We start from the raw sequence: 16,633 nt of genomic DNA on the forward strand, positions 1-16,633 counted from the left end.
ACCTTTTTTAAATAGCTCATGAACATAGTTTTGGTTTTTAAGTCACTTCACCAAGTTTGTAGCATTATTCATCTTTTGAGGCTCCACTCTGTAGCACAGCTAGCATCAGGGCTTATCATCATCCTTTGGCATTTCCTGTTTGTCTGCCTCATAGGCAAAATACCTCTAAACACCTCTGCTCTTGCTTTTAAAGCTAAATAGGCTTGCAAAGGCTCTTCTCTGGACGTAATTGTCATAAGTGAGTTTTGAACTTGCATTATCGGCACCTTTTAATTTTTGTGGCTCTAGTGGCCTTTATTTCAAACTGGACATTCTTGAAATGGGTTGGAGAGGGGGTAGACATGCAGGAAAAGGTCTTGCTGCGTCGAGAGTCTAACCTGTGATTTCTGCATCGAAGACTGAGGCCTCTTCATGGGTCACACGGGTCGACTGACTGTGTCTTCAGTGCTGCTGTGGGAAATTGTGCACCAACTTGGGAAGATGAAAGTTGCTTTATTTTGATTTTGACAAAATATATAAATCAAAATATATTTTACATTGCTCCAGTGGAAGTACAGTCCAATGGCAAATCATTAATTTATCCCTTTTAACAATTCCTAAAAGAGCAGCAAGAAATACTCTACTGAGACCAAACTGGATCGATGGGTATCATGTGTAGAAGTTGTAGAACTGTCAGTTGCAGGCATTAATCTTTCATATTAATATGTTCCTAATTCTTCCTTACATCCCACTCCATGCATGCAAAATACACACACAGCATTCAGTGTGTCTAACTATAGTCAAACTCAAGGCGACTGACATTATTGGCGTGGTATGGCTCATTCGCTGAAGCAGCTGCTTTTCCAGAGCTGGCGCTGTTCAATCTGTTGGCCTTGTGTTGCTCTCCCACTCCTCCCTCTCGCTTTCTTTCTCACTTACTCACCAGTTACCTCTCTTGCCTCCGCCTCCCCCGTCCCCTCGCTGAGCTCTTCCAGAGGATGACTTCACGCTCTGGAAGAGAGCAGCAGCACTGAAGGCTATGGTGTGGTGGCTATAACACGCTAGCATTTGAGCAGTGTGGCTCATAACCAAGTGGGCAGCAGGGCAGCACAGCTGTAGATCAGAGAGAGAGAGGAGGAAGAGCGTGGAAACGAAGCAGGAAAGAAAGTGAGAAGGGTTTTTAAAGGAGGAAAAGGAAAAAGACAGGGAGGCTGAAAGTTTGACTGCTTCAGTGACGGGGCCATACGTTGGTCTGTGTGCGAGGAACCAGCTGAAGATGCACACACTTTGGATTTATTAGGATGACGGTTCAAGACGCAGAAGAAGAAGCAGAAAAAGAAAAAAGGGGAAGAATTGGCTGAGAAAGAACATCTGCACAGAGCCGTCAGTGGAAACACATGTTGCTGGGATGAGTCGCTGTGGTATTACTGCTCCTGCCGTGCTCTGTGTTTGTCCTTTCCTCAGCATATACCAGGTATGCCTCCTCTGCTGTCGGAGTGTGACCACTCAACGTGGATCAATCCCAGGATCGAACATTTGATGGGAATCTCCAGGCTGCCATGAGACTGTATCAAGCAGCTCTTTCTCATCAGGAGTCAGATCTTTCCTCTCAGTTTGATTGAGGCCGTCTGAGTGCTCAGACAAACACAGCAATCTTTGAGTCCAGGGATCACACTGAAGTCAGAAACAGTTGGATATTTCACAACACCTCAGTTTGCAGAGTTGTTGGTTCCACCAGTGAGTATTAATCCTGCTCAGTTTTAGCTGACGGGTTCAACAGGAAAACGAGTCGGATTCACCTTTTCTATTTGTGGAGGTCTTCTTTGCAGCACTAGATTTTATTGGGTGTCTAGGTTAGAATGTCATCAGAACAGATTGCACATGGGAAATTTCATCTGCTTTTAGAGTCTTTAAATGAAGAGTGAGGAGATTAGTTGATCATCTTTAGGTAACCAAACATTCAAAGATCTTACTATAGCAAAAGTCTTATGTGCATTTTTCTTTTTAAGATTAAAAAGAATATGTAAATAGACGTGCTGGGGAAAAGTAAACTTTTTACTTTAAGTTTCTATTTTAACAATCCTTTCTGTCTCCATCAGCAGCTAAAAACCCAGTTTAACGGTCACCAGTGTCTTTTCCTTTTCACGCTCAATAATGTTAAAAAAAAGGCTGTAATTTGTACATTCATCACATTTCTCTCATTTAGTTGTACATTTAGATAAATGTGTCTCACATTTAATCCAGTGAGGATTACATAGTGTAGTGAATAAGGCAAAGCATGACATGGGCCTTTATTATAAGGAAAATATGCTGTTTTGGTTGCTATGTTATACAGTCTGCGACTTGGCCGTCGATTTTCTTCACTGGGGTTAAATAAGAAATCAGTATTGTGCTGAACTTATCTAACAGATACTGTTAAAATAAAAGTGAACCAGTGAAAGAACTAAATAAATGTAATATAGAAGATTCAGCCTTTCAATTAAGAATAAAGATTAGGATTAAAGCATTTTTTTTTATTTGCATCTTACATTAAAATAAAATCCCGGCATAAAACAAACAATTTGGAACAAACATGAAATTAAATGGAATGTGATATGTTTAAAATCAGAGCAAGCATCAGACTTAATAAAAATAAAAAGAAATGCTGATGTTAGTGTGTGTTCCAGGATTGCCCAGTTGTCTGCCAGCGTTCCTGTTCCTCTTGTCAGCTTTGTCCTGGCGCTGCTTGGCCCAATTTAAGATACTTGCTGTACTTGCTGAGATATTTACCCACAGTAGACTTGTTCTAGCTTTCCTGTTAACCTCCTCCGTATTAGTAACTCTTTTCGACCTGTTAGCTTAAACGCATTTCACCTGCTGCTGCAGCACATGCTGGCTGGAACCCATGACCAAACGACGAGTAAAAACAACCTGTTAGAGGCTTTAGGTGGTTCTGCACATTAAAAGACAATCACAGCAACCTCTACAGCTTCAGTGGTGACGAGTGAGCACAAAGATCTCCCTTGCAGAGACGGGCTTTACAAAAGGGCTTACAGGAATCAACAGGACATATTCCTCTAGATTTTTTTTTCCACGACTACATTCACTGTTTTCTTAAGGTTTTTTTCCTAAACGTTTTGCTTTAGGAAGCAACTATGAAAAATATTCTGAGGAGACAGGCAGGTCTTTGTAGACAGGCAGGTGCTGTTATATGAGTTGTCCAACCTAAAGATGTTGAAAACAGTTCATCTAAACAGGATGAGATGTTGTAGTGATATATGACCCATATGCACATTTCAAAGTACTGGATTTTAGTTATTTATTATTCAGAGTGAAGAGTAAAGACATGTCTCTGTTCTGCAGATACACAGGAAGATCCGAGAGGACTCGGACATGGCCCAGGACTCCCTCCAGTGTCTGGCCCAGCTGGCCTCCATGCACGGGCCCGTCTTCCCAGACGAGAGCGCCCAGGTTTCTTATCTGGCTCACATGGTGGAGGGCCTGCTCAGCACCATCAACGGGTGAGCGGGAGGCCTGCTTTCCTTGAAGTGTTGAAACATAATTTGCTGCTGAGACAGTTGAAATTAAATGTTGTTGTTTAAGATCTCAGTGTTATTCTGTTGCTTGTAGGAGACACACCATGATAACATTTGACTGTTTTAGCTAGAACATATTTTCTCCTTGACTGTAGCTGTTCTTGCATTAATAGAGACCTCTGCAGGCTCCCCTACAGATTTTAGAATATTGTTGTTTTTTTTTTGTCGTTAATATAAAATGACAAAAAGACAACTTAGAAGGAAGATCAATGTTTACATTTTATTAAAAATATACCATGTCCATTCTGCCCTGGACAGAAACCCATATGTCTCATATCTTAAACTGGCACTGCTTCTTGACATCCCAGTCTGGTGTCTGGTTTTACACAGATGTTTCTGATTGGACAGGTAATTGTGATTGTTTTTAGGAAATCATATGCTTAGTTTGTTTTGATCAGTCCTTTACCATGGCCCACATTAAGAAGCATCTTGGCAGCTGTTAAAACAAGGCCATTAATTACCTAAAGTTTCTGCATGGCTAAGTGGTGCTGAAATGGGATCAAGGTTGGGTCGGTGTTTGACAGTTTAGAATTTGTTTTATATTATTCCTTCCAAAAATATTACATCTCACCTTTTATTTATACGTGTTTACAGATGTATACTAAGCCAAATTTAGGTTCCTTTCAGTTCACATTTAAACCATAGTTATGTGTTTGTGTTCTTGTATTTGTTGCCAAGAGAGGACCGTAAGGATTTTTAACCAACATAAGCCCCTTTTCCATTGCTTGTAGACAGCCCCAGGCTTTTGCAAAGCCCAGGTTGCGTTTTGATACAAATTTACCCGGGTAATTTCACTTTCACTGGGCTTTACTTTCATGGGTAGATAGTTCTACTCTGGATATGGTCTTTTCAGCTTTCCCCAGGCTTTGTTAAAGGGGGGGTTGTGTGCAGCGAGGCTTTGCACCAGCAGGTTCAGTAATGGCAGATATTTCTAAATACAAATTAATCGTTTTCATACCATTATTTGTCACAAAAAGTAGTGTTAAGATGTTTTAAGTGAAAAGGTACCTCAAAACAAATCTTTCTTGATTCTGGTGGAGGTTGCTGAAGGCACTCATCCTTGAAGTGGGGAAACAGAAATTTCCCCACTGATGTGGGTGGATTTCCATGAAAAATTAAAATTAACCAGTAAATTCGAAAAGGTTCTGATGCTGGGGAACTGTGTAATGAACTTTATTGGTTAATTCACCCAACCGAACTTATCCACTTGCAGCGTAGGCCTACTTGAGCTTGGACTACAAAATCTCAGTGAGAAATAAATATGGCGAATACGCGGAAATCTTTGACCTTACTTAGCTGTTCTGCAGCAAATACCGTAACGTAACAGTTGAAAAAACGTAACAGATGATAGAGAAAACTGCTCCGTGCACCTGGAGAGACTAAATTCCACTTTTCTGCACTCCTACACAACAAAATATATTTAAAGGCTAAAAACGTGCATTTTGCAGGATGTGTCCTTTAAACGTTTCCTGCTTATGGCTTCAGTGCAACTTAAGGCATAATGGACTGTATAGCTCTAAAGCTGCTCATCATCTATTATTTATCAGTTGAAACAAAAAAATGATTTATTAGCTTTTAAATGGAGAAAAATAGTAATTCCCTCTGCTGGACTGAAGGTGTATTGTAGTTTTTTTCAAAACGTCCCCATTCGTCATTAGGCTGATTTTAAATAAATGGTCCATGGCAATGCAAAAACAAATCCTGGGGCTTTCAGTGGAAAAGGGGATAATGAAAGGTAATTTGTGGAAAGTAAAGACTTTTCCTAATTCTTACTTTTATGTGGATTTTGGGTTAGAGGTTAGGTTTAGGACTACGGTAGGAATTGAGTTTAGGTTAAGGTTAGAGTTAGAGTTAGGCATGCACTGGTAATAGTTAGGTTTAGGGTTATTGTCAGGGTTAGGGCATAGAAAGGGTTGAAAATGACTGGAAATCAATGGAAGTCAATGGGAGTCAACACATGGTCCTCACTACATATAGCAAAACAAGAGTGTGTGTGTGTGTGTGTGTGTGTGTGTGTGTGTGTGTTTTTGCTGCAGTCACTCCGACTCTAACACTCAGAGCAGGGACCTGCATTGATGACATTGTTTGTACACACAAATAATCACTTAGCTTTATTACTTTTATTACTTTTGAGGTTTTCTTTGACATTTTGACAAGTCTTGCATTTTATAATCGACTAAGCCACAACACTGACACAACATGGTGTGGCTCAAGAAACAACCTGCAGGGACTAATTGAAAGCTGCCAGGGGAAAGCAGCCACCCCATGAAGGCTGAGCTGCTGAACCCTGAGTTAGCTTTCCTCTCTAATGCGTGATGCTTTTAAGGTAAAAGCCTCCCTTTTATTGGCTTCCATTATTAAACCTTCAACAATCACAGAAAAGGTTGAGGGAGCTGTAGAATGCTATTATTCCATAATTACTTCTTTCTCGGAGGCAGCTCAGAAGCTGAGGAATAAAGGTTGCAAAACTACTTTGTGTGCATTTTGTCCAAGATTAATTCCCTTTTTTTCCTTGTTTTTTTTTCTTTTTTAGAAATGTTTTAATGCCCTATGCTTAAGACAGTCACATCCTTCTGTTTCAACGTTATCTCTGTGAACAGACATGGTAGCTTTTTATAACAAGGATTTCATGTTATTTAAATTCAGAGACTCAACAAGCATTGGAGGCAGACCAGTAGGGGGACGCATATTGAAGCATTTCAGCTTTATTTACAGGAGGGGTAATAGCTTGTTGAGTCTCTGTTTTAATGCCCCCTTATTGTATCATGGGAAACTGTCTTCCAGCTCAGTAACACATTGGGTACATAGAGTAACCAGTGATTTATGTTTCCCAGATGCCTCTAAGACCACATTTATGCCGCATTGGATCAAATTAAGGATTAAAAACCCACACTAGCTTTCCTTTAAACATGGGTAAATACTGGTGTGTTTTATATTAAACAGGTGTCCTTTAATTGAACACAGAGCTGCCAGACACTGTGATAAAATGGAGGGAGCCGGAGCTCTTTTGAACTGATGTTAAAGCCTGTTTGGCATCACCTGATACAGTCCAACCCTTCTAAAGACGTACAGACAGTTCAATGTGTTGTCTGGGCTGTGAACTACTGGACTGTTTATTTATCAAACCTTTATTCCGGTCGGCAAAGGCTGGTTTGAGTGAAGACAGCAGTTTCACAGTATTTACTCAAAAATTGAATTATACAAGATGATTGCTTTTACCTAAAGCATCTCCTGCTAAAATACTAACACTGTGGTTATTACAGCTGTAATAAGGTCATAACATTTATGATTTTGATTTACTCTATGCTCCAAACAGCTGGAGAGAACCCAGGTCGCTCTGGCATTGTCTGTGGCCTCTCATTAAACTTTAAAAATGGTGCAACTGAAAATCTTGCTGGTTCTGAAAGCAAAATGTTTTAAAACTTTGGTATCCTTAGAGATCCTAAACCGACCCATGCCAACTGTTCTAGATGGTAATGTCGATTTAAAAAAATTACATCATAAACTTTGCAAGGATATCTCATACATACAGTATTTGTCATGAATATTATAGAACTCGCAGATGGGATTTCCCATCTTCGTTTTTTTTTTTTTTTTTTTTTGTAAAACTTTGACCTCCATATATGATTTGGGAAATAAGATAAGCAAATGTTAACTAACACCAAAGATTTCCAAAATGCTCCAAACATTTTCAGATCTAGCATGTTCCATGATGGATAGAAATGGAAGCTCAAATAATACTTCACCACTATACAAAACGTCCTGCAGGTTGTTACCAGGTAGTATCCTGAGGCAGACGTCTCCTTTATGCCCTGAAAACCGATAAGAAACAACTAAAACTGCACTAAAACCCAGCTCTGTTACAGCCCGAATGACAAGCAGATAGGTCTCATTAGAAAATTTGTTTTTAAAAAAAGCTTTTTTTGTACTTTCTCGGAATTCATTTCAAAATCATCACTGATGCAGAAAATGGCTAACATTGACTCTTCTTCCCTCAGTAAGTCCCACACTGAAGAGTGTTGTGTTTAGCACGATCTGTTAGCACTTACATATTGGAAACAATGCTGATGGAATAGAAATTATATATTTTTTCAGTATCTGGTCCAACTACCCATTATCTGACATCTGTTGGCATGGATCTATACTAGAAAGACATTAATGCTGTACACTTCAGTATGTGTTGCCAGTCATTGCAACTTTCACCCACATCATCGCATGTTTCCAGGTATAACGCAGCCCTGATGTTTCCATCAGCTGAGGTTCTGAATGTGTACGTGGTTCTGTACAGTGGGTTAGTGATGTATCCAAGGCCAAGCAGATTTGTTTGGCTTGTATTTTATTGGATGCATATTTTTGTGCCGTTGTCAAATCAAACAAATTAGTTTTAAAAAAGCAGCGTCTGTTAGGTTTTTCAGATATAGTGCTGCATTGATTTTATTTTTTACCCATCAAGATTCAAAAAGTTGACAGAGAAAAAGGGACAATTAGACATATTTGCTTTGATAAGGTTTGCGTCAGAGAGATGCTTATTGTGCAATGTGGGGGATTATCTGTTGACTTTCTCGTTGCATTTGAAATAAGACGCTACAGTTACTTGAACTGATATAAATGATAGGCTCACACACCAACTCAGAATGGCTCTTTTTCTCTTCTTCCTCTCTCTCTTCCCTGCTCTCCTGCTATGTCTTTAATCACCTATTCTTGGCGCTTTTTTCCCCTTGCCTCATCGGAAAACCATGCAGAGGGATGGCCGATGTGCAGTGATTCAACAGTCCTGCACGCAATTTAGCTCCATCTCATAGGGTTTAGCTAGGCTTCTCACACAATGTTGCTCTTTCACTTGCATAGAGTGGGAAGAGGAATGCCCCTTTAAAAAAAACATGCAACACAGAAAATAAAGCTCCAGTGGTTCATTTTCTTTTTTCCCCTCAGGTTTTTGTCCAGAATCGTTTTAATCAGTTAGTTATGGTAAGATAAAAAAAAACAAAGTGCTCCCTCTTTTAAAATGAGGCGCCCCAACATGCAGGACCCATTATTTAAAGTTGTGATTTTTCTGTGTTTCTTGGTGTTCCCTCTGAGTTTAAATTTCAGATGGCTGCACAGATCTGTTTTATGGCTGAGTAATAAAACTCCACCAAGTCTTTATGCTCATCCATGTCTCTAAATCCAGGGTATTTAAGTCGCTTTCTTGTTAGCTAAACACTGCTGCTGCTTTCGCCAAATGTGCCGAGCATTTTGTACCTTTGCAGTTTTGGTCTATTCATGCCCACCTTCAAGTGGGTATGAAATGATGTCCCACCATGCATCAGTTTACGACCATCAGGGTGACGCTGTAACCGCTCCTCTCTTCTTTCTCCCTCTTTCTGTCGTATTAATTCGCTCTGACTTTTCAAAACAACACCACACGTGGATTCAATCTCTGAAAGAAGCGGAGGTGTGCATCAGTCTGGGGACATTACAAAATAACAGCATAGTTCTGGATGTAAAAACAAAAGTTTTTGTTTAGTATGGTGTTTGTGATCATTTAAAGCCATCATGGACATTGAATGATTCATTTGAATAATTGTCCCAGAATTTACCAATCTTATGTGTACATTTACAACTCATGACCATTTCAAACATTGAGTAAACTAATGTTAATCTACACACTTGAAACAAAAGCGTGTTTAGTTGAGGTCTTTGAGTTTTATATATTTATTCATCCAAAAATAAAAATGCAAGGAATCGTTGTCTTGAAAACGTGTAATAGGTGAGACATGGGTAATAGAGTGACGGTATGAAACATAGGAAAATGATTCATTTCTATCAGAAATCTCGAGAACCTTTTTTACATCCTGTTTTGTTACAGCTGCAAACTTCAATGTATTTTATTAGCAGTTTATACCAACACAAAGTGGTGCATAACTGTAAAGTTGATGGTAAAGGATGTGTGGTTTAAAAAATAAAACAAATATGCACTACTTTGTGTTTGTAGTTGTAATGTGATAAAATGTGGAAGTTCATACATTTCCAAGGTACCATAAGATGACAAGACTTCCTTTGCTTTAAAGTCAACCTTCCATGTTTAATTGTTCATGTTTACTGATGCACAGATAACATTAAAATGACCTCATTGCAGCTGTGGAAAAGCTCACTGGAGTCAGGCTGCCTGTGAGTGTCATATTTTTATATCTTCTTCTTGGTCACCAGTAGGGTAACTGGAAAATGTTTTGAGTTCACCCTCAGTCTGGACCCTGTCTTTCCTCTGACCAAAGCAGAGTTTGAAACTGTAAACCGAATGAAGATGTTTTTTTATTTTTTTTATTTCCCTTTTTCTAATAAAAAGAGAAGGCAGACATTTACGGGTCAATAAAATACTACTGACAGATGGTTGCTATTGAGCATTATTTATGTATTGCATTTCTTCTCGTGTTGTTTTAAATGGTGAGGTCTCTGTATCTTACCTCTGTCCTCAGGATTGAGATTGAAGACTCGGAGGCGGTGGGCATCTCCAACATCATCTCAAATCTGATCACCATGTTCCCCCGGAGTATTTTAACGGCGCTGCCCAGCGAGCTCTTCACCTCCTTCATCAACTGCCTCACACTGCTCACCTGCTCGTTTGGACGCAGCGCCGCCCTGGAGGAGGTGGTGGGTCACTTCTCATGAGTCAGACCTTCCTCTCATTATGTTACATAGAGAAATGTATCTTGGAATAGAAACACAGAGGGGTTTGAAGTCAAGTGAGTGTAAACAGATGCAATGCTGACAGGCCTGAAAGGCAAAATTAAAGCGTGTGGTCACCCGGGTAACCTGTTCCAGAATCTTCAAGCAGCTCAGTTGTTTTTAAACATCATAAATCTAAAATACGGTGTGTCCACAATATGGCCCAGGGACCATTGGTGGCTCATGGAGTGATTTTGTTTGGCAGGCATTCATGAATGGTACAAATTTCACCCGCCAGTGCAGGAGGAGGATTTTCCCTGACAAATTAAAAAATTGGAAAATGTTTGCTACTACACAGTATTTATCTATTAATAACCATGCATTTTTGCTTTAATTTTAAGAGAGAAAAAAAAATTAACCCCAAAAAATTAGGAAACTAACTTACTTTTAGTAGGGCAAAGGTGTGAAACCCTTATTATGTTTTAGATCTAGTGTGTTTTACACATCTCATTTCCACAAAATCAGACTGGTTGTTTCATTATAAGATGACATGTTTATTTTACTGTTTAGCAGAGGAAAATAAAGCAAAAATCACCACCTTTAGAAACAACTTTTATATTAAATAAAAACTGTGTACTTCACTTGATTTTGGCTCCCGTAACTTTTTGAGACTGTTAACCCAACATCTCTCCTCCGGCCCTCAGCTCGATAAAGACGACATGGTTTACATGGAGGCCTACGATAGGCTGTTGGAGTCGTGGCTAACACTAGTGCAGGACGAGGAGCACTTTCCGCGTGGCTGCTTCGTCCAGCCGGCCATCCAGGTGTTTAACTCGTACATTCAGTGTCATCTGGCCGCTCCTGATGGCACAAGGAATCTGGTGAGACTCTTTAATGTATCAAAAAATCCTGATAATCTGGTTCCTTTTGACTCCTAATTTCTTCCTTTAAAATCTTTTTTCACCGGTGAAACCCTGGACAGTCTGTAAATGGTATAGCATCGCATGAGGAGGAGGAGATCAATGAGCTGCAGGAGGATGACAGAGAGCTGTTCTCAGACCAGTTGTCCAGTGTTGGCGTGTTGGGACGTGTGGCTGCAGACCACTGTATCCCCCTGCTCACAAGGTAAAAACACCACGGCTTAATCAGTGGAGATAAATCCTTTAGATTCCTGTGTGACCTGGTTTGTTATGCAGGCCCTTGCAAATGTGCTCCAACCCCTTAAACCTTTTCACATTTTGTCACGTTACAGCCACAATCTTCAATGTATTGGGATTTGGTGTGATAGGCAGGCATAAAGGAAGGAAGTATAATTGTGTAGTGGAAAGAAAAAGATACATAGGTTTCTAAAATATATATTTTTTTGCAAACAAAAATCAATAAAGTGAGGTTGTGTATTTGTTTTTAGCACTCTTTTTCCTTTATAGAAGTCACTTCATTAGTGACTATAATCATTTTGTGTCTAATTTAACTTAGTATAAATGAGGTGTTCTGTGTTTATTGGTTCTCATGAAAACCCAGGAACACTTTAGGACATGTGAAAGAAGGTCCCCTGGTCAAATCACAAAATTGAACTTTATGGTCTGTATGCCAACTGTTATGGATGAAGTGTCATCCACACTTTGAAACATGGTGGCAGCATCATGGTGTGGGAATGCCTTTCTTCAGCAGAGATGGGGAGGCTGCTCAGAGTTGATGGAAGATGGATGGAGATAAATACAGGTATATTCTGGAGAAAAACCTGTTATAGGCTGAAGATGACTTAAGACTAGGGCAAAGGTTCCCCTCACAACAGGCCAACGACCCTAAACATACAGCCAGATCTGCAATGCAGTGGTTTAGTGCATTTTTATGTTAGTATGGCCTAGTCCAAGTCCAGACCTAAATCCAGTTGATAATCTATTGTAAGACTTTAAAGTGTGATTTACTCTACATCCAATCTGATGGAGCTTTAGCTATTTAGCAGTGATGAAAAGGCAAAAAATTCAGTCTTAAGATGAGCAAACTGGTAGAGACATAACCAGAAAGACTGCAGCGAGAACTTACTGTGTTGTGGGGACTCTGTACATACAGTATATGTGCCTATGTCATTTTTTTTCCCAATTTACAAACATGCCAGACTTTGTGTTGATCTATCAAATAAAATCAAATTAAAATACATTCAGTATCATGGCTGTAATGTCACAAAAAGCGAAAAAGGATTATGTATACATTTGCCAACCACTGTAGATCTCTGCGACCCTACATCGTTGCTTTTGCAAAAATACATTTGCCCTTTCGGTTTTTTACCTCCGCTCCGCAGCCTGCTGGAGGACCGAGTGAACAGGTTGCACGGCCAGCTCCAGAGAACCCAGCAGCACCTCATGGCCTCATCTGATCTGGGATCAGTGGATCGTAAAGTCCTTGATGACCTTTATGAGGACATCCACTGGCTCATACTGGTCTCAGGTCAGCATCTGTTTTACCTTTTAAAATGGATTTATTAGTTCAGCAGTATCTGTTGTGATACGTCATATTTAACTCTGTTTTGGTCTCCAGTAACTTTTAGAACAAAAGTAGTTTCACTGTAGAGAAATCCAAAACCCAGTCCACAAAAGCTTCATATAAAATCAGGTTCAAACTGGAGGCACTTAGCAAACTTTAACATGGTGTCATGTTACGCATATATACAATAGAAATGTTTTATTAAAGTCAGAAATGACTTTTCCAGTACAGTTTATTAAACTTTACTGGCTATATTTATAACAGAAAAACCACCCTGCACTGTGGCTTTATGATATGCAGTCTGCGTCCTTAAAGCAGTTCTTAGCTTTATTGAGGTTTACAGCCCATTAACTTGCACTCTAGACTGGGTGTACCCTCTTTAAAAGGAGATGCATTTTAATTGTTTTTACAAGGTTTTATAGAGTGGAGCTCTACATAACAGAGTGGTTGGAAAAATGACTACCCAGCATTCAGACATGTTGAGTTCACAGGGTTTTACTTTTAATTAGGTGAAATAAAGTAAAAGTTAAAGGTTTCATATTTCAAACAGATATTTATTTTTATTTTAGATGAATGTTACAGTCCTAGAAGATTGAAAGAAAGTTGTCTAAAATAGAAAAATGACAAAAACAGATGATGTTTCTTTAATATCCACTAGTATTGGTAAACAGTAGCACTATGGAGGTAAGCAGGCCTGAACCGTCCCGTTTGTCTCTAGGTTATCTACTGGCAGACGATCCTCAGGGTGAAACCCCACTGATCCCCTCTGAAGTGATGGAGTTCTCCATCAAACACTCGACAGAGGTGGACATCAACACAACGCTGCAGATCCTCGGCTCTCCGGGGGAAAAGGCCTCCTCCATACCAGGCTGCAACCGCACAGACTCTGTCATCAGGTACCGTTTCTGTTGGCGTTCTGTTTCTGGGCCAGACGTGTCGTCGTATTTGTGGAACGTGTTGCAAATGTTTGTTCACAAGGTCCTTAACAGTTGCCGCCGGGTTATGATGGCTGAACATGCTCCGTTTCTTCAGGATCGAGTGTCTGCTGTTTAGCGTGGATGTTACTATGAATTAACTTAAGTGTTAACAGCTGAACATACACTGAATAAGAGCAGAGTCCACACTAATATAGACTTCTAAAGGTTTCTAGCAAGACGATTCTTAGATTTCAGTTTGGGTTTGGTCGTTTGCCCCATCAGTTTTACTGCTTTCCATTGAAAACCAGTGATTGTGTTATCAATAATATTAAATACGATGATAAATGGCTTTTTTCAAATGTTCTGTTTCCTAACTGTTAAAGTTTTACATTATATTTGTAATTATTTTGGCATTTAAGCACTAAGGCCTATGACGTTTTACCATTGGCTTCTACCAACCTTCACAGTAACATTTTGTATTTCCAGTCACAGAAGAAATTGTAATTAATTAATCTAAGGAGGGGATGAATGCATAATATACTCCACATCTGAATGAGCTTTAAACCATAACATTTATACATTTAAGCACCTGTATCCTGGAGGTGTCTGTTATCACAGTGCTTTTAGTGCTGGTTGGATTAAATTTAAAATGATGATTATTCTGTAAAACTGTCTATTTTTCATTGGCTCTACTTTGCCTCCACTCCACTCAGCACTTTTGCAACCTTTTCTATTACTGGCTCTTCCGACCCGGTACTAGCTTTCTTGGTACCTGCTCATCAGCAGGTCCAATCAGGGCTAAACAGGGCCGAAATGTGACGTAAACAGACTGCTATTCACTGATTAGCCATGAGCGGCATGAGGAAGCTAAAACAAAACCAAGAGCAGCTACAACAATATTAAGGACCACAATGGCTGGAAAGGGTTAAACCGAAAGCCGTGGCGGTGGTTCTACATCATGGACGCCATTTATGGCCATTGTCCATGGTTAAAACATTATTAGATGGGAGTGGTCAACATGCTAAGGTCTTCATTAAAGTTATGTGTTTAAATGAAAATGTGTATATATAGCTAAATAAGTTGCTGTGATGGAGTGAAGTTTGTTTTGTTGTGGCCGTTCATCTTAGCTGGCATTTATCTTCCTGTTAAAACTCTGCTAGCATAGATTTCCTCACCAACCATGGCTCATTTATCATCCCCTAAATCTGACAGAATGTTAGTCTAGTGTGACGTCACACACTCAACATGTTTGAATGTGTCGACAGTAGCTGATTTAAATGCAGCCTGCAGTTTAATACTGCTAGTATTGAACTGTAAAGCTTAAACATAATGGATTGTTGAGTTCTTCAAACAAGCTGCAAGCAGAAAGTTTCTGTGTTTTCACCACTCAGAAAGAAATATTCTGCAAACTAATTAATTTAAACTTCATGTCTTTATAAAATAATTGTACCCAAGTTATGTGACACAAGAGATAAAATATACATTATGAAAATGAAAACATGGTACATAAATAAATATATATAAAATAAAGTCCCTAATAAATAATTAATCTGGATTGGTATTATTGAATAAATGTATGTTTTTACTGAAAGTGTTGCTTCACTGATTATTTTTAGGCTTAGTTTTATATTTTAAAAGCATTACTGTATTAGATGTTGGTTAATTGGGTAGCGCTTGAATGAGGAAATATAAAGTTGTGTTCTAGAAATAGTTTTATTGTTTTACAGTTTTAACAGTTTCTGCCTTTAATAAGCAGTTGATTAAAGGAAAATTACTAACACTCAGATCTGAGTGTTCGTTTGCCCAACTTTAGGTCATTGTTTCTGGGCTAAAGCATGAAGTGATTGTAGCATACCTCTGGGCCAATTAATTCTTGATTAATAAAACTAAACTATTAAAGGTTTAAAGTTTTCATATGACATTACTACATTATTATGAGTTGAATTTTACTAAGAAACTCTTCTTTTTCTGTGAATTACACTAATATCAACTAATGTCTGTCATATAAATTTTTCTTACACAAGTGCTTAACAAACAACCAAGTTGACATAAATCCTGACATGACGCTAAAAATATGAGGTGTTCGAGACCTCGTCCTGTCCAGGGACTTTGGCAGCCGCTCTAGATGCTCCTCTGATAATCACCGTGGCGACAAAAGACAGCCCAAGCAGCCAGTGTTATTGTCTTTTGAAAGTCATTGTGTTGCTGTGTCTTTTAGATTCGTCATTAAGTAGAGGAGTGTGTGTGTGTTAGGGGGAATGACAGCGATGAGAGAGGATCGTGGTGACCGGCAGCCGAAAGCATTGGGTTTCCTAATAGTGGACGGCCGACCTCGGCCTCGTAAATGTCAGCTGTTTTCTGCAGACAATGTGAAACTGCAGGGTGTCCACGGGGAGGAAGACGGAGCCGTAAGCTCCTTTAAGCTTTCTGTCCTTCTGTGTAATGTGTGTAAGGCTCACTGAAACACAGTTACACACAAAGAACAACGTGGTGATAGTCTGTAGAGGCCCGATCATTTACTGTCTCCTTGGACTGCCTTCCTCATGCTAACAGTCATCGAAACAGGAAGCTTTTGCACAAAAGCTCAACCCTCAGTCTGGAGATTTTTGTTTCCACAGTCGGTTTATCAGCTTTATTTTAGAATCTGTTAAAATGTGTATGTGATAAAGGTTACGACTGTCCTGTAAACCAAACATTAGGGCAGAATGACAACTAGAGCAGTGTGCATTCTATTTATTATGTCCATTGAATCAGAATCAGAAAAGCTTTATTGCCAAGTACGTTTTTGGACATACAAGGAATTTGTTTTGGCGTAGTCGGTGCAATACAATACAAATTAAAAAGTATAAACATATCTACAATATAATATAAATATATGTGCACAGTTTTAAGTGAGTGAGAGTAAATATAGAGCAGTATAGGATGCAAGAGCAATACAGCAGTGCAGGTGATCAGTGTGCAAGTAAAGCAGGAGTCCAAGCTGAACGTTAATGTAACGCATAGAGTTACAGGTTACAGGTGTCCTGACAGCAA

The 16,633-nt window shown here is 39.3% G+C and overlaps 1 protein-coding gene across 1 annotated transcript in view; it reads left to right on the top strand.

Moving 5' to 3' along the window:
* xpo4 (exportin 4) overlaps window positions 1–16,633 on the top strand; it is an 85,760-nt gene that overhangs the window by 46,596 nt on the left and 22,531 nt on the right. The window contains exons 8-13 of the mRNA XM_047370085.1: window positions 3,322–3,479; window positions 10,010–10,184; window positions 10,904–11,080; window positions 11,182–11,324; window positions 12,502–12,647; window positions 13,402–13,579. Of these exons, the coding sequence (XP_047226041.1) occupies window positions 3,322–3,479; window positions 10,010–10,184; window positions 10,904–11,080; window positions 11,182–11,324; window positions 12,502–12,647; window positions 13,402–13,579 (977 nt within the window). The remainder of the gene's footprint in view (window positions 1–3,321; window positions 3,480–10,009; window positions 10,185–10,903; window positions 11,081–11,181; window positions 11,325–12,501; window positions 12,648–13,401; window positions 13,580–16,633) is intronic.

This window comes from Girardinichthys multiradiatus, chromosome 7 (assembly GCF_021462225.1).
Source record: "Girardinichthys multiradiatus isolate DD_20200921_A chromosome 7, DD_fGirMul_XY1, whole genome shotgun sequence".
NCBI lineage: Eukaryota > Metazoa > Chordata > Actinopteri > Cyprinodontiformes > Goodeidae > Girardinichthys > Girardinichthys multiradiatus.